The sequence below is a fragment of the Pomacea canaliculata genome, linkage group LG13 (assembly GCF_003073045.1).
Source record: "Pomacea canaliculata isolate SZHN2017 linkage group LG13, ASM307304v1, whole genome shotgun sequence".
Classification (NCBI taxonomy): Eukaryota; Metazoa; Mollusca; class Gastropoda; order Architaenioglossa; family Ampullariidae; genus Pomacea; species Pomacea canaliculata.
The window spans coordinates 15,722,033-15,739,584 of record NC_037602.1 but is presented as its reverse complement, the minus strand read 5'-3'; the positions used below and the strand labels follow the sequence as shown (position 1 = coordinate 15,739,584).

Genomic DNA, 17,552 nt, shown 5'->3' with positions numbered 1-17,552 from the left:
TGTTTAAATATAGCCTAGTTAGTCAAAAAGCTTTGTGAAAGAACAATAAAAAATTCTACCTAGAACAAAAGAGGAAGCCTGTCCGATGGCGGGGTGTGGTTGCAGCCCTATGCTCCACTAGGGGCGAATAGGAAACAAGAAGAACAACATAAAGGAGGGATTCTGCTTAAACTACATCAGGATATTTTAATTGAAAATGGGTAGCTAGTTTCATTACCATATAATCCAAAAAGCATGCCTTAAAAACCAAATTACTTGATCAACTTTACTTGTATGCAATGCTCATAAACAAAAAGCACAGTCTTTTTTGCTTTGTGTGTGTGAGAGAGAGATGGTTGGGGGGGTGGGCCTGAGGAATCATGCAACATCATAAATATAAATGACGCTTAATTAGGTATATGCTATCAGAAAATAGTTCTATGATCATACAGTACACATCATGATCATTTGTACTGCAATTGTTTATATTATGCATCCTTTTTATTCAGAATATTTTAAAACCACTGCTTCAGACAGCACTTTTGCTTCCTATTATTTTTAGTGGAATATGGCCTTTTTATTTATAAATCCATGTACAATCACTCTGTTTCTGAAATCAAACTCTTCTAAGGTCAGAGATTGGTGGCAGATCTTGCTACCCAGTACATGATCAATTGCCGGGCAATAGCCTCCTCTGGTGGCAAAAACATGCCATCAGGATGTCTTGCAGCCAGCATCTGACCCACTTCTCCCCGGGTGAACCAACGGGCATCCTCCAGTTCATTTGGGTCAACCTGAAAATTTACACGATTTTTATGCAGTCTCTCTGTTTTTCAAATGCCAAGCCATAGTTAAAATCGATCTCTGAATGTTAACTGCATACATGATAGAAGAATATCTGAATGTTGACATGAAATTTATACAGCTTATATCATTGCAAAGGCTTGATTTTAATAGTTATATTTTGTACAGAATCTCAGTACCTACATACGAAAATTTAAATATACAACAGACTCACTTCAGTGCATCTTCCTCAAGTTAATGAAATGCTTTTTAAAGTTAACAACAGAAAAAAAGCATATTTAGCATATCACAATACAGTTTGTCAATCTAAGGGAAACCAGCTGCAACCACATTAAGGAAATACTGATACCACAAGGATTTATATTTTTTCAGGTGGCAGAAAGGGAGATTAGCAAAGACCCTGTAACACTACCTACCCTTAATTTCTTCTGTGCGAGCATGTGCAATACAGCCAAGCATAAGTGTTGCTGGGAAAGGCATGGTTGGCTTGAGTGATAATCAACACGTCCGACCTTGACTCCACTCTCTTCCTCTACTTCTCTTCGACATGTATCTTCAATGCACTCCCCTTGTTAATAGAATGTAACTAACTTTAACAAGAACTTGACTGATAAATACAGAAACCAATTAAGACAGATCAATATAAAGATAGAAGGATGGATGCATGAATAACAGCATGTTGTAAAAAAGGACTAATGTTAGCAGTTATTTGGTAATTGCTATTTGCCCACAACACTGATTTTCAAATTAATAAAAATTAATCTAAAGATATTCAGTGTCATTCCCATTCATAAAAAACGAAAGCAATAAGACATCTGTCAGAAAAATTCTAGTTTTTACATATAGTTATATGAAGCCCAGCCCTTTCTCTGTAATGATTTTCAAACAGTAAAACTAGTCCCATTTCATCTGCATTTATTTACACTTTGTCCAATCTTCATCTCTTGAGAAAGAAAACCCATTTAAATTGGAAACATAAAATGGCTTACCTGGTTCCATGAATCCGGCAAGACATGAATACATTTTGGGTGGAAAACGCTTTGCCCTTCCTAGCAGACAACGTCTGTTGTCACCAGTGACCACAAGCATGATGAGAGAGGGGTCAACACGTGGATAGCAGGTGTTGTGTACACCTGAATAAGCATAAAGGTGAAGCTAGTTTCACAGAGTGTAGAATGAACTTCTCTTTGTTGACAACCAGAGTATACAGAAGCTACAGGAACATGTGAACAGTTTAAACAGGACATGCGAATCCTGTAACAAATGAATCAGAACTGAAAAGACAGAGGTCATGACGGTCAATAGAAAACCTGGCACTAAACACTTTAAACATTGACAACCATGGCATGTCACTCAAATAAAACCAGAGTTCAGATATCTGGGCAACATGTTTGCAGAAGGATGACAAAACTGACAGATATGGATCCAAATTCAGAAAGCACTTTCAGTGACCAGTTTACTCCTTCGACAGCCATATGAGGACTAAGGCACAAATAATGCAGTATTCATATGCACCATAACATCTCAGTGCCAGACCTTGGGACCAAAGAAGGTCCAGGAAAGAAAATAACATGAAATATGTTTCAGACAACTAACAAGACTTGAAGAACATTTAAAAAAAACAAAACAATCTGAGCAATGGTGGGAGCCTTACCAGTCCAGCAGCAGAGTCAAGTGGTTGAGCCACTTGTCCAGGTTACCAGTCAACCAAACAGCACTGAGAGCCTATCCCCAAAAATGCTGTGGCACTCAAGCAAGAGGATAACCTCACAAGAGCTAGATTGATACACCTCACAGGTGCTGGATTGGCATAGATCATCACATGACCTTACTATCAATGAGGCCTAAAACTGTCATTAGCTGCTGTCTCCATCTCCCTATGACATCCAGGCGGTCCGGTGGCACAATGGTTAGCACCTGTCAACAATACAGTGAGGGTTGGCTGTCCTGGGTTCAGCTCTCATCTCTGGCATGCTGTTATTTCCCTGGATGTGGCATCTGTTTACAGGGCTGGGTGCCTTGCCATGATATAGCCTTAGTTGCTGGCTCAGTGTAAAACACCAATTCCCCCCAACTCCCCATGACATCCAAGGGTATCAGTGGACAATAAAGAAGAAGAAAAAAAAGCTACATTATAGTGAACTAGTCTGGCCCTGGAAACTAGTGTGCCATCCAGAAAAGACATTCAGAGGAATTAAGTAATGAAATTGAAATAGAGAATGGATAAGTAAGAAAAAGTAGGTAACAGAAAACGGTGAGCTCACTAAGCACTGTGGGCAGGTTTTCATTCTACAGTCTCAGAAAAATGTAAGAATATAATTGAACTGATTGCCTTGATGATCAGTATGCGTAAGTTATAATTTTGCCACTATTACTAGTATGCCCTAACATGACACCTCTCATGTTCTTGACAACAAAGTAAGAATTCTATTTCAAAATGTGGGTCAAAATATCCATGTCTGTAGAGACACAACATTCAAGAGAATAAGAATATACTGCTGCAGCATCAGACCTAGATCTTTAATCTGAAGAAATAAAAAAATTCCTACCAATTAAATAAGCAGGCCTAATGTAAATACATATATCTTAAAGACTTTAGTCCAGCATTATTAAGTTCATTCCAAATATGGCATTTGAACTGAAGGAAACTTCTCATTAAAAAAAAATTATCAAATTCTGCTATGTAACATTTTTATAACTTCCAGAATAAGGAAATACAACCACTTTTTAAAATTCTGAAATAAAGCTTTGAATAGACATTATTATAATTTTAATAAGTGACATTTACATTTTCTAAAAAAAATTACCCACTTTATAAATCAAAATGAAGATTTAACTTGCCATTTCGGCTGCGACATTGGGTGTTGCTGCACACCTGTTTGTACCCGCCTTCCACCACCTGGGTGGAACTGCCGCATGTTGGGCAGAATTTATAGCGATCCAGCCACGTTAAGACAGAATTAGCCTCTGCAAATAATCCTGCATGTGTCTTTTCTAGCCTTAAGACTTCTCTTCCCCTTGGAAATAAGCTTGCAAAAATACCATCAGGGTAACTGTCTTTGCACACAGAGTTGTCTTGATCAGGAAGTCTGACAGCAAACCATGCTGAAGAGTGAGGATCCCATGTCTCCAACCCTAGAAATATTACCTGGGCTTTTATGGCCAGACAGGAGACCAGCTGGCTGTAAGTGAACACAGCAAACTTGAACCTGTTTTCTTCTCCCTGTATAAAGAATGGTGACAAATCTGCATCAAACACAACATACTTCGTGCTCTCTTTCTTCATCACTGTTTCTAGCCATTCACTGTTTTTCCGGAGGTCAGAAGCACGGTACAAAGGATTCTGGGAAAAGTAGTTGCTGACCAGGTCATATGGTGACTGAGTGCTGTGTTTCTGGAGATACACAGCACTGTCTATATGGTTCCAGAATGAGGCAATGTCTAGTGCTGTCTGTCCTGATGAGTTCATTATATTCACATCACACCTGGAACAATACCTTTTAAGATGCAGCATTGTAGGTGAAAATTGTAACCAAAACAATCTTAGAAAGGTGTGGCTTAATGTCTTGTAGGTTTTCCAAATCAGTAGATAATAATTCATGTGCACTATTTTATTTGCAATTCAACAGGAAGTTTTTTTAATAAGCTCACTCTTATTATTATTATCATCATCATTTTAATCTTTTTCCTACATGCATCTCATTTTGATTTATTCTCCTCGTCCTCCCTCTGTCATCTGCTACTCACTGGTCTTTCATTCAGATATATTCATCTTTACAGAATGAATTTATTTGTCAAAAGAGGAACAGATGAGGTAGAAGAACTTTCTCACCCTTTCTCCGTAAGATACTGGATGACTGGCAACTGCCCATTACGAGCTGCAAACATCAAGGCTGTCCACCCTCTTTCATTTTTAGCATTGACAGCAGCTGTACCAGCTAGAGTAGAACATAATCAGATGTTTAAGATGGCTTACTCTACTGATGGCCTCTGCTATGTTTAGAGCAACCCATTGTCATACGTTTTTATGCAAACCACCTTAAGCTATCTGCTATGTTGTTCACAGAGCAATTTTGTTATCTATAAATTTCTCCATTTATGAACAACTTTTTGCATCTCATTTGCAGTATCTCCTAATCAGAATTTTCTTATTCTTCCGCAACTGTTTGGATTTTACTAATAAATCTGACTAAAATGTACAATTTTTCTGTGAAAATCTGTAAATGATATTTAATGTTAGCATCCTCACACACAAAAATACTCCATGGACAAACTCTAAGATGCAACTTAAGTCTTAGATTTCCTTGCCAATTAAGTATTTACTGAGGAAACAGGAATCTTTGGTATATATGCCAAGCCATAACTGACTAAAATAAAATTATATTGATTATCTACTTAAAGATATGCTTGCATGAGTGCTTTATTTTAAATCAAAATCTGCAGCCAACTATTTTCTTAATATTGGATCTGTAATATTTCCTTTTAATTTTACCATTAAGTAAGGACTTGACTTCCTCTAAGTTCCCAGTGGCTGCGCTGTCAAATAAACGGTCAGCAAATTGCTGTGTTGGTGCTTTTTCTGCGGCAGCTGCACTCATTCTGAAAAGTCAACTGGATTACCCCATTAGTATATTTATAGTTATTCTTGTAAGCCATGGGATGCACAGAAACATATCTTGAATCCATATATAACAGAGATAGTCCCTGACAAGAAGTAGCTATAACTATGGAAAACCTTTGATTTCTCCCTTGTTTAAATTACATTAATCACCTAAACTAAATTAGCAGTAGACCATATAGGTTTTTCCATGCTGTAATCTATATTGCTATCTGTTCCATGAAAAAAGTACATCTCAGTTAAGTAAAGTATTTTTATCTCCTCTCAGCAATGTGGGACTAGGTTAATATGTAGGTAAAGTGTCCTATGTCATAAATAGTTGGAACAGCAAGTGGTTCACTATGGTCTGGATGAGAAGGCCTGATCATCTCCTGTGACTTTTATTATGATAAACTAGGTACCCATGCCATGGTGTGCATAGAGAATTTTACCAACACAGACTACCTCCCTTCCACCACTCGATCTGTCTTTCTCTCTGAATATATGCTTGCCAGCAAAAAAAGATATATATTTATTGTATCTGCCTTTACTCGACTATCATGCCAGCTCCACTTCCAAGTTCCAATTGACAATGGCTTACATTATGCGTAAATACAACAAAACTGGGCACCAACATGGAGCTGTCACTGCCTGCAGATGTACTCAAGTGTGTTAGCATGTTTTCAAGCCTGGATAAGTCTTCTTATACTCTAAATTATGCTGTTGTACACGTCATTGCAAATCGTAAATTAACGATGCGTTGTTCATATAGATCATGCGACAGTGTGCTCAGGTGCTTGAAAAAGGTTTGATCTCATTTAACTGATGTAAGTGCAGCTTCGATGAGTGGTGTGAGGATCGAGGTGTTTGCCATTAATTAATGATATAAACTTCCATTAATGAACAGAACAAATGATTTTTTCTGCAACTGTTAAGATTAGGCCCGGGAGAAGTCCATGGCGTCGCGTTCCACCAGAGCAACGCCTTTGATGCATACCATCTTTCTACATATCCTGGCGTTGAGGGGTAGTGTTCTCATCGTGGCACAGTTTGAACTTTGATCCCTATATATAATGTATATGCATGTCTGTCCTCGGATCATGCCAAGTCCAGCCATTGTAATTAAAAAATGTTGAATTCTTTTACAACATCGGTACTGAGAGAATCATCTCATTTTTTTTTTTTTTTAAAAAGAAATCCACTTAAATAAGCGGAATGCGCGCTGTTTTGGTTTGTCATCTGATCTGTCGTCTGCATTGGAGTCAAAAAACCTCCTAACAGAAGTTTTGGGAAGATTTTCATTTTCTGTGCAGAAAAATGTTTAGAGATACTGTTAAACCTAGCATAGTGATGTTTTAAAAAAGTTCTCTAACCTTGAAGCGTGCAGCAAATACGAGCTCGAGCGGATAAGAGTCTTGAGAGACATAAGACCACGTACTTGTGATATAAGACACAAAACATAAAAGATAACTCTATTCTCTGACCTTATTTAGGGGTTATTTACTTCCCCTACATGCAGGAGGTCTCGTCAGAGAACATAGATATAGATGTCTAAGCTCTCTTATTATTATTTATTATCTCACATGCCTAAGAAAAAAATAATACATTTAAAAATAAATGTGCTTTCTAAACTGTAGGTGACATGGGACGTTCGACAACGCTGATTGATCAAAGACATGATTAAAGTGGTGACTCCACTCTGACAGTGAACGAAGTTTGAACTCGAACATTACGAAACAAACAAAAAAAATACAAACAAACAAAAGGAAATGCGTGAATGCAGCCATGCACGTATAGCAGTATGGAACATTGTGCATATATAGTAATATGGAACATGGCATGCATACACACTCACACAGGACATGTACAGGCTTAATTGGCGTTGGGGGTGAAGTTACTGGCAACCCCGTGACCGAAGGAGAAGCAGGAGAGGTCGGTGATGTCTTGGAGAGTATAAGTGGGGTGTGAAGGTCGGGTAAAGAGGGTAGCAGGAAAGAACGTGAGGGGTAGTGCAGAGGTGATAGCACGTTTCATCGAGAACGCGAGTGTGTGGTGTGAACGTTTCGCTTTATAGCCAGAACCATCGACTGGCGTTAAAGTAAAAGGACTTGGAACCCATGACAGTGTTGTGTTTGTTCTTGTGGTGACATCGGGAAAACAACCCCATCTACCCTGTTACACACAGACGCCCGTACACAGTGCAGGTAGCATCACAACATCTCTGCTGCTTTCAAGTGTTAAAACGACTATTAAGCAGTTTCAAGTTAACACTTAACAAGAAACAAAATTTGAAAAATGAAACACCCGGTTACTCCAATCACAAAAATTATGTAATATTCAGAATAATACAAACTTAATATAATCATATATTAATCATGTTCAAAGCTTGCAAGTCAGTGTACCAAAAACAAAATCCCGTCTTCTTCGATTAATAATGCCTTAATTGTTTATTTGTCTTATATAGTCTCTTTTCTCTTTCTTTAGATCAAAGCCTATAGACGTAAAAAAAAAAAAATCACTTTTAATTATTCAGTTACCCTCGTAAATAAATATTTGTCATCTCTCTCTCTCTCTATTTTTTTCTACCTTATTTTTATTTTTTTTTTATTTATTTATTTATTTTTTTTTTTTGGACTTTGTGAAAAATCTCCAGCAATGAGTTGGAGGGAGGAGAGATATTCTTATTCCCTCAAAATCTTTTTTGAAAATGCTGCAGTCCCCCTTTTTTGGTTCCTATGCCACTGAATTAACATTGCAAATTGACGGGAATGCACTTAAATTGTGCATTCTGGCATGGTGACCATAGATAATAGATCGAGTGTCGTAGTACAAGTCACCTTTGGTCCTTTTTGAATTGTTGCCATATGTGCTCTAGCATGCTATAGCTGGGTGACTCTAGGACCGGCTATATTGTTCGGACATTTGTTTGTCCGCAAGTTCCATAACTTCTCCGAGATCCAGTCAGGGCTGATGATATAGTCTTTGTCCTTCACCTTTGACCAACTTCGATAGAAATGGGTTGCAGGGTCCAGGTTAATGACTTTGTACGGATACCGGAAGTTGGGATATTCCTTCTTGCTCGTGGCTGAGCCGAGCCTGAAAACTAGCTGTGGCCTTTCTGGAACTACCCTGAAAGAGACATTGTACATAAAGTAATTATCTGTACAGGAAAAGGGTGGCTGCATATGTCTTCCTAAGAGAATTAGGTATACATGTCTTCTTCAACCTTCTTTTGAAGGTTTCTGATGATTACTTGGAAATGAAAAATCTTGGAGTGACAATTTAAATGACATGAGAATCTACGGTGATTTGTGACTCGTGTACGTGTTTCTTGTCTAAACAAATCTATTCACTAACCTTCGCTACAGAACCCCATAATAGACCAGCAAAGGGGACCAATCACATTATTCAAAAAACCAGACCATTTATATTAACATGATCATCCATGGAAAATTCGATTCCATGAAGTTAAAAAAATGAACCCTTTACCTTCAGCCTGACAATACTGGGAAAATTGTTTTTAAGTAAACAACAACAACAAAAAAATTCAACATTTACTTTACAACCTGGTTCCGCCATTCCTGGATGTCAACACTCGTTGCAGATTCACGTACGTGCAGATAAGGAGATGTTTCCAGGAGGTGTGGCAAAGGAAGACTGATCTGCGTCAGGGCTCGAAAGGTCGGAGTTAATATCCGTGAAGGCCGCTTGGTGATGGCAGCTTGACCGGGGGACTGAGACGTGGGAGGTTGTGAAAGGCTGTGGGTGTAGATGACGAAGACAGTTGAGCGGGTGGCAGAATCGGCAGCGGTTGAGAAGTGGGCAACTGAATGACAACAGAACCAGGAGCTGTCCCAGGTGCTCTTTGCTGTCTTTCTGGGAACGAGCTTGGCCAAACATCTGGGCGCGATGAGCCTCTCTTCTGGAATCAACCCCGATGCGTGTAACACGTGATGTCTGCTTTCCACCCACGCTCAGCCACCTTTTCCTCAGAGCCGCTGTCTCTGGAAAAAAGTTCTTCGTCACCTGTCTTTGTCACGTGATCTTAGAATGGTAGGAAACTGACGTCTACTTATTGTTAGGTAATTTTATGCTAAAATACAAAAGTATTGCAAAACCGATGATGAAAAGTCGATCACCATGATGGTGCTCAAAATATCCACATGAGTAAAATAAATAAATAAAAAACCCACGATCAGTCTGTCGGCCTTTACTTAGGCTTGTACTGAATAGGACCTGTAATTGTCATCTCAATTGATGATCACCTGCATCTCTCTCTCTCTTCATACACACGCCCAGGATGATCTTTATTGTTCAGACCGAATTACTATTTTAATCTCACCCATAAACAGGCGTGCAGGGCTGCGTACCTGTCTACTCTCAATCTATCAATCAAACTCTTTTTTTTTCTTAAATGTTCTCTTGCTTTTTTTCGAAGAATTAGCACTAAAGGTGAAAAACTAGAACATATCAGTATGTTTGTCGTCCACTAAAGCTTTTAAAAGACGAAGCTGAAATTCTAGTTTTTAAAATGTCATTTTATTTAAGAGACGGACGCTCACCTCGCCTTCGTCGGCTTAGTTCTACCATTGCGGGATGGAAAATCCCAACCGATTGTCGAACTTGCAGTTTGGAAGAGAGGGTGTCCATGACAGCATCTAAATAGCAAATGATCGTCTTTAGTCACCCACAGCAATTCATTCGAGTCCTCTGGACAAACAAGGACATACGTGATTTTATCAAAGCAACACCACACGTTTATTACAGTAAAAGCAATGTGTTTAAGTCTTCACAAATTGCTGGGTTATGAATGTCATCGTCTCATCATTTCTTCTCCTCTTCCTCAACTTCGATCCCCTTAAAGTCCGGTGACACAACGGTTGAAGAGTTTGTCACCAATACGGGTTCAGATCTCGTCTCGGGCACACCGTTTTTTTTTTTTCTGTGTGTGTGTGTGTGTGTGAACACAAACTGTACATACATGTCACATTATTATAATATTTTCAATTTATTAAGGCTAGGATAAAATAATGTATTGATTAACCCAAATGCACAGCACTGAACAATAATCTCTCCACTTAACTGACGAACATTCGAAAAAAAATCAGGAGAGAAAAAAGAGATCGGTCACTGCGCTCTCAAAAAGGAAAGATCTATTAGTTCATCCATGTCCCCAACAATGATCCTTATTTTAAGACGGTCCAAACGAAAGCCGATGGCGAGGTCATTGCCGACGACATCATCAGTGCATATGATCTGCAATTCTCATTGTATGAAGCTACCATAAATTTCCCTTGACAACAAATATTTTTCACGCGTAATTATGACTTGACAGTTTTATTTCGGCTTTGAGCCAGCCATCACTCTTTCATATATTCATCTCCTGTTTGATGCCGTCAGGTATCCCATGATGCTCCAGGGAGATCAGCAGGAGAAAGGCCTTGCTTCGAACTATGACGATGACAAGGCAAAGATACCATACTCTCGTGACCCAAGAGGTCAGCTGAACATCTGCACGAGTCTCATTCTATCGTCCAAAATGTGTTCGATAAACGCAATCTCACAGAGTGTAACTTGATCAGTGATGAGAATTTCGTGAACCGACAGTAGTCATTGCCAGACGCATGAGTCGCTATTACCTTCTTCAAAGTTTATATAGAAGAAAATATCGAGATGGCCCATAAGTAGTGCAGGCAAAGGTTTCTCAGGTACACAGACTCCTACCGAACGCATACGCGGTAAATCCAACGGGGTCTGCTACATGGCGCACTTATTGTAACTCCAACTGCAGGTCAGAGGTCAAGCAGGCCAGATACCTCTGGTCCCTGGTTTTGTCCCTAGACATCGATTGCAATGACTTGCTTTCGATTCTCTAGTCTAGATCAACATAGCGCCTTCCGTCAGCCAGGTGAGACACAGGTGAGAAGCATGGTATTAATAGCGATCATGCTCTCCAGCTCTGAAACTATTATTCCGTGATCAACAAACATCGGCTGCGCTCTGAACTGCTTTTGAACCCATGCTGCGTTCACGCTGCGTCAGTCAGCCTGGTCCCTAATTGTATTTGTGAATAAAGTATACACTCTTTGTTATTTCCAGCCTGGTATTTGTGAATCGAAAAGAAGTATTCAAAATGTCTCTGGACCTCAGTGCAGTAGTGGCGCCCTAAAATAGCAGGATCTATATGTGAATCAGTATTTCAACCCGTAATAATTTAAAAATCTTTATCGCATTATTTCGAAACCCATGAACTATATTACAGTTTTATTATTATTCACAGCTCCTTCAAGCAAAAAGGAAGTTATCGCCTACAAATGGTATAATTGTTCTTTCTTAAATGAACTCTTTGTGTCTGTGACTGGTGTTTTGCTAAGTCAATCCCTCAAATAGAACGTGCGGCTGTTAATAGGGATTTTCTCAGCTGTACTCCCGCACACGACTTCTAAAATTCATAAAATCGGACACTATTTGTTATCCCCAGCCTCCACTTTCTCACTAATTATCTCTTCCTTTTCTCTCGCTTCTTTTCTCCTCCTCCCCCTGTCGTCTACAGTACATATGCATATAACGTTTTTCTTGTTTTTTAACTTATTTACTTATGTGTAAGTTAAAAAACAAATTCACAAATTCTTCATCAAAATTCGGAAAGTTAGACACAATACCTTCTTCATTTTCCTCTTCCTTTGTTTCTTACAGTAATGAACAAAAATTAAGCATTCTTTTTTCACTGCTTAAAAAAAAATCTTGCTATTGTCTAGATTTTGCTGCAGATGTTTCTATAGATGTATGTTTGAGGCTGCAACAATAAAAAAGACGGAACAATAAAAGATCATATTTGTGGCTTGTGGCACTCCTTTCTAAGTGTTATACCGTTTTTAACACATTTAACGTTCTATTAATGCATAGCAGAGTTTACAGACTGTTGCCTACCTCTTGTTCCATGTCCATGCTGCGTCTTGCCATTTAACTCCTTCTCGCCGACCTACCTGTCGCAAGAAACAGCCTTTGACTGACGCCTCTTGTTGTGGTAGCCCAGGTAGGTCTTGGGTCGCTGTGTACACCGGATCATATTCCAAAAATCAGCCACCCGCGTCATGGTTACATGGCGCCAGGGCAGATCACCGACCCGTGGAGAGACAGCAACATGTTTCCAAGCACTGAAGACATATGGCGGTAGTGTGCAGACGTTATAGTACTGAGCCAGTTTTTCTCGTAGTCCAGGAAAATCTCTCACTCTGAATAGAAACAGTAATTAAAGTATGCTCCGGGACAGCGAGTCACAGTAAGTCGTAGGACAAGATATATACTTGCCTTTGATTATCTCTGTTTGATGAATAGAATGGAAGGAGCATTAAGATTCTGGAAACGTGACTTTACACGCAAAGAAAAAAAAAGGAACATACGTTTCAAAACAATAATCCTGAAGTGGACGACGCAGAAAAAGAAGATTTTAGATCATCGAACATCAAAGGAGCGATCGAAACTTGAGGGCACCGTGAGAAAGGCTGTCTGCGCATGCGCGTGCGTGTGCTTGTGACGGGGAGTATATCTCCGCCAGCCCATGCACCTTTCCCTAACCCGAGACAAATATTAAATTAAACTCAAAGTTGACAATGTACTAACCCTGTCACATTTTGTTGATTTTTCGGGGGGAGGGGGAGCGCAGGTAGATTGACCAACTTTCGACGTCATTGATGAGCGCAGCCAATCCGAGGGCTTCGCGCATAACGGTGGACAACGCTTACGACTTCGTAGAAACCGAGTCCAACACTCTTTCCAAAACGCAGGCGTATGAATTACGATTTTCAAAGGCCTCGTATCCGTTGAAGGAAACAAATATATTCGGAGCTTGTACTCAACTAAACGAAGTTATTAAAAATAGTTCTGCATGCGGGTTTGCCTTTAAAGATTTTCAAAAGTGAGAAAGGAAAAGTGTTTGGGCTTCACTAGACTTTATCAACATGTATCTATAAACTCAGAAAAGTAATATAAAATGGTATCGCATTGGATACAGCCACACAGCAGGCACTTGAAATCCTGATCGAGTGAATCCGTGCAGGCGTCTCCTTTCGATGAATAATGATGGGGTAAATAGTTCCTGTTAGAGAGCATAAAGTACTGAGGTTTTTTGTAAAGGGTTTTCCCCAGGCTATGGCGGAAGGAAGAAACTTTCCAGGTACGTGGTAGTATTATCGTGAGAGGTTTTTATCAAACCTTCGACTGTGTAATGCGAGATTGTCCTTACTGGTTGTCACTGAACCGACTGGCCACCGACATACGTTATGAACGGAAAAGGATTACATAGCTATAACAGACGGCATATCACGGTGTTTGCTTAGGAACAAAATAACACAGATAGACACTAGCTGCTGTGGAGAGGCATCACAATCAGGTAAATAAAATTTTAACTGATTCATTTTGTTGTGACTGACATGGGGATCTTTGCACATTAGTACATTCATCAACAAACTACCATTTTCCGATCCAACTCCCATGCGACCACGACCCTTAGTCTATTCGACCACCGAATACAAAAGTTACTATTCGGTGTAATGGCATATTCGTTGCTCGCTGTATGTAGGGAAAACGAAACTATTTTTTTCCCAATGTAAATTAATCACGTGATATACGTTTGTCAGCTGCCATTGTTATCAATAAAAAAGTGATGCTGTTCGAGGTGATGTGGCGCGTGGATACCTATCTATGAGTGAGAAAAAATACCTTCCTTGCTTTGCTTAATTTACGCAGTATCACGAGCAGTCGGGATGTCACAAAGCGGGCCGGCTTAGAGCAATTCGAATGGTTTGTATAAATACACGGGATATCTGTTGGTCAAATTAGCCTCTTGGGGAGTTTGGGGAAACATGTTTAGATAGATTAAAAGCTATTTCACTGTGATGTGTGAAGATACGCCTCTATTTTCAGTTTTTCGCGCAAGCCTTTAAAAAAATCGTGGGCATATAGTGTTACGTGCAAAACAATTGTTTTACAAAAAAAAGAATTACTTGAAAACGGTTTCTCCTCCCGCCTCCCTTACACACACAGGATGATAGAGAGAGCAGGATCGAGGTGCGCCAGTCAAGCATGAATGATGAAGGAGAGTACGCCATTAATGTTACTCCAGTTGTCATAGCGGCTGTTGCTGCGTGGTGTTGATTAATTTAACCCCTTCCCTTCCCATCCTCCACTCCCGATATTACCCCAGATCCCCATCCTCTCACAGTGAGAAAAATATCGCTTTTAGGTGGAAGCACTTTTGCCTTCCAAATCAACAATTATTGGAATCCCAGCAAATCCCCACTCTCTGTTCACAGGGCAGGATGCATAGGCCACGAGCAAAGCACAGGTAACCCTGGGGGGAAAAAAAAAAAAAAATCTCGAATTGCTGAGGACAGAGGTGCTGGCTCACACGGTGCACTCTCACTCCGTGACGCCGCTGGTGTCGTTTACTGTTGATTGGTTAGTGCCCTCTTTTCCTGTTGACGTCTCTTACTCTTGGTGTCTAGGAGGTATGTCAAGTTTGCAGTTGGTGCACTGTATTGGATGCCAAATCTCTTATGCTGCCCTATTCTAAACTTCTGTTCAGTTTTAGGTACCATATTTGTTTCTACTGTTACAGGACCTTCTGTTTGCTGTAGTTTTGAAATTTGAAATTTGTTTTTATAAACTTGTATCTGTATGGTTTTCTGCCTTGTGTATTTTTGATGGATTTAGACTTTTACTTATTTATTAAGTTACCCTACCAAGTTCTTGATTATTGTTCTGGTTATGGTTGAGTGAAGAAACCCCATATTTCCGGTTTTTTCAAAAGATGTTTTTATTATATAGCCATGCTATGTTTGCAATCTTATTAATTCCTTTATGAAAAAGTTTATTGTTTTTATTTTGGTTTTGGGGGATCCCAGCCCAGGCCTAGAGCTTAACCGGGTAGTGGATCTCGATGGGGTATTTCCTACGTGGGTAGCAGCGCCACTTGCTACCCCATCTCGTCCTGGTAGGAAACCCGTCAGTTGTTCCGCGACTGCTTAAAGTCCAGGAAAGAGTCAGGCTTATTTCACAGTTAACTTCCATACCTGGAGACAATTTCCTCTCCGCCACCTGGAGACGCGCTGCATAGGTTGAGTCTAGTCCCAGATTAAAATTACCTAATTTCGTTGCCGAATTGTCGCATAGATGTATGTGGTCCAATCGACTACAGGCAGTCGGCGAATGGACTTAACAGCTGTGGTGAAATCATGGGACGAGGTCGAATCGACTGCTCATGCCTGCGAATTTATTATTTTTAGTCAGGGTCACAACACGTCGCTATATGAATTTTTGCCCCTTGCCCCATGTCCGAGCATGTTTGTGTGGGACAAAGAAAAAAAACTGGGTGGAGAGGGAAGAGTTCACGTGCTGCATCTAGGTCAGAACATGTGACAATGAATTATCGCCTCTATCATCGGAGACAATAGCCGGTTCAGATACTTTTACCACCTATCCCTCATCTCTACCAGAAAAAAAAAATTGACAGCAGCGACATACAGGTCATCGATGTCACACTGTGCATCTTTCTTGATCATGTCTAAGGGTGTAACAGGTCTAGCACGCCTCTGAATAGTTTCTACGATAATTGCTGTGTGCATTTTTGTCTTGTGTGCATATCACTTAGTTCTCTTTTTTAAATTGCTTTTCTGTAATTTACTACTTGCGTATTCAGTCACGCATTTGTGGTTTGATTGGCACTTGTCCATCTCTCTCTGAATCTGAGTGATCTGATGGACCGCATCGTGATTTACAAAGTAGTAAAAACATTGTACTTTTTTAGTGTCAATAAAATATTTGCAAATTAGCAACATTTTTTTTTAATTTCTAGTGCCCCATTTTCACAAACCCTCATAGTTTTGATCTCAATGTTTTGTCTTCTACAAATTAGCAAGTGTTTTTAATTATATCAGTGGGGCGCGGCTTGAGAAGGATATGGAATGGAAGAACGACGCCAAAGACGGTACCCCACTTTTCTCAATCGAATTTTCAGAATTTGGATGCTAGACTCTGAGCTTACATATGTTCGAAAACTGAGCGAAATGTTGAAGTTAGAGGTGTGTAAGGGTGTGAGGGTAACAAGCACCGCAAGACAATAGACAAAGATATCTTGTATTGCAGGGGTCGATGAGGTCAGTCTTTATCCTTTCAACGTGACCTAGAAACCTGAGCTGTCTGCGTAGATCTGTAAGAAAGATGATGATAACGGCGGTGTGTGTGGTTGAGAGAAAGAGAAAGTGATATTTTTTCATAATACCCCGATTTGTTCATTTGCAAGAAACATATGGAACCTTATCCTCTTTGATAACGGGCTGATTACAATTACAGTTCTAAAGTCAAACGTGGCACACACTAATGACAGATCATGTGCTTCAGCACAAACTGATCAGACCTTTTTGAGCAAAACATTTAACTTCATATGGGGATTGGTCTCTGTTTTTACTGGATACGCAATATCAGATTATCATATGTTATTTGCGATGCTGTACGTCGTGCTGTCCCTGGAGCGATACCAAACACATCCGTTATCTGTGAAGAGTCAGGTCGGGATGACACTTAAAGATAACACAAACACACACAAAACACAATGTTCGTCAAACAGCTAACCTGCAAAAGATATAGAAATTCCATCTGATCTGGGTTTTCACGTTTTACTCGATTATAAACAAAATCGACTGCATGTTATAGTAAATCTGTTTTTATTTTTGCAATCAGAAGAGTTCTAAAGATACGATAATTCACGGTAGTCTCCCTCTTTTCTATGTACACGTGACGCATCAATCGAATCCGAACACGGCATATCGCGAAAATTTGTTAGGCAACGGAGAGATTATATCCAATAGGATACCTTTGATTATGTAGTCAAGGCGAAATTATATCATCTTTCTGTGCTGTACACAGTTGGATTAACTCAACACATTTTATATCAATTTTTCCGAACGTCAGACATAACGACAACAGAACTCGTTGCAGAGGCAGATCTTTCGAAGATTTTATCTTATTTATTAGACCATGCTAAATGACCTACGTAGGTATAATAAACTCATAACAGGTTACTCATGCCTAGAATCACGCGAAGCACAAACCAACGAGTTACAAGTTGCGGCTCCCAAGAAATATCTATCGACAAAGGCCCATCCATGTCACA

At 39.7% G+C, this 17,552-nt stretch overlaps 2 protein-coding genes across 3 annotated transcripts; both read right to left on the bottom strand.

The window, feature by feature from the left end:
* Positions 1–77: 77 nt before the first annotated feature.
* On the bottom strand, positions 78–6,877 carry LOC112553624 (peroxisomal NADH pyrophosphatase NUDT12-like). 2 transcript variants are annotated; one of them, XM_025220973.1, is made up of 7 exons: positions 6,754–6,877; positions 5,276–5,394; positions 4,616–4,721; positions 3,625–4,268; positions 1,773–1,916; positions 1,200–1,351; positions 78–772 (listed from the first exon to the last, which is right to left on the bottom strand). In XM_025220973.1, exons 2-7 carry the CDS (start codon positions 5,379–5,381, stop codon positions 650–652), a joined length of 1,275 nt encoding a protein of 424 aa, XP_025076758.1. In that variant the 5' UTR covers positions 5,382–5,394; positions 6,754–6,877; the 3' UTR covers positions 78–649. The 2 variants fall into 2 exon arrangements, with proteins under 2 accessions (XP_025076758.1, XP_025076757.1); XM_025220972.1 differs by having other exon boundaries at positions 5,276–5,382; positions 6,754–6,872.
* Positions 6,878–8,053: 1,176 nt separating this feature from the next.
* Positions 8,054–9,970, bottom strand: LOC112554481. The gene is made up of 3 exons (XM_025222262.1): positions 9,943–9,970; positions 8,939–9,353; positions 8,054–8,509 (listed from the first exon to the last, which is right to left on the bottom strand). The coding sequence occupies exons 1-3, from the start codon at positions 9,968–9,970 to the stop codon at positions 8,260–8,262; spliced, it is 693 nt and encodes a 230-aa protein (XP_025078047.1). The 3' UTR covers positions 8,054–8,259.
* Between the last annotated feature and the right edge of the window lie 7,582 nt (positions 9,971–17,552).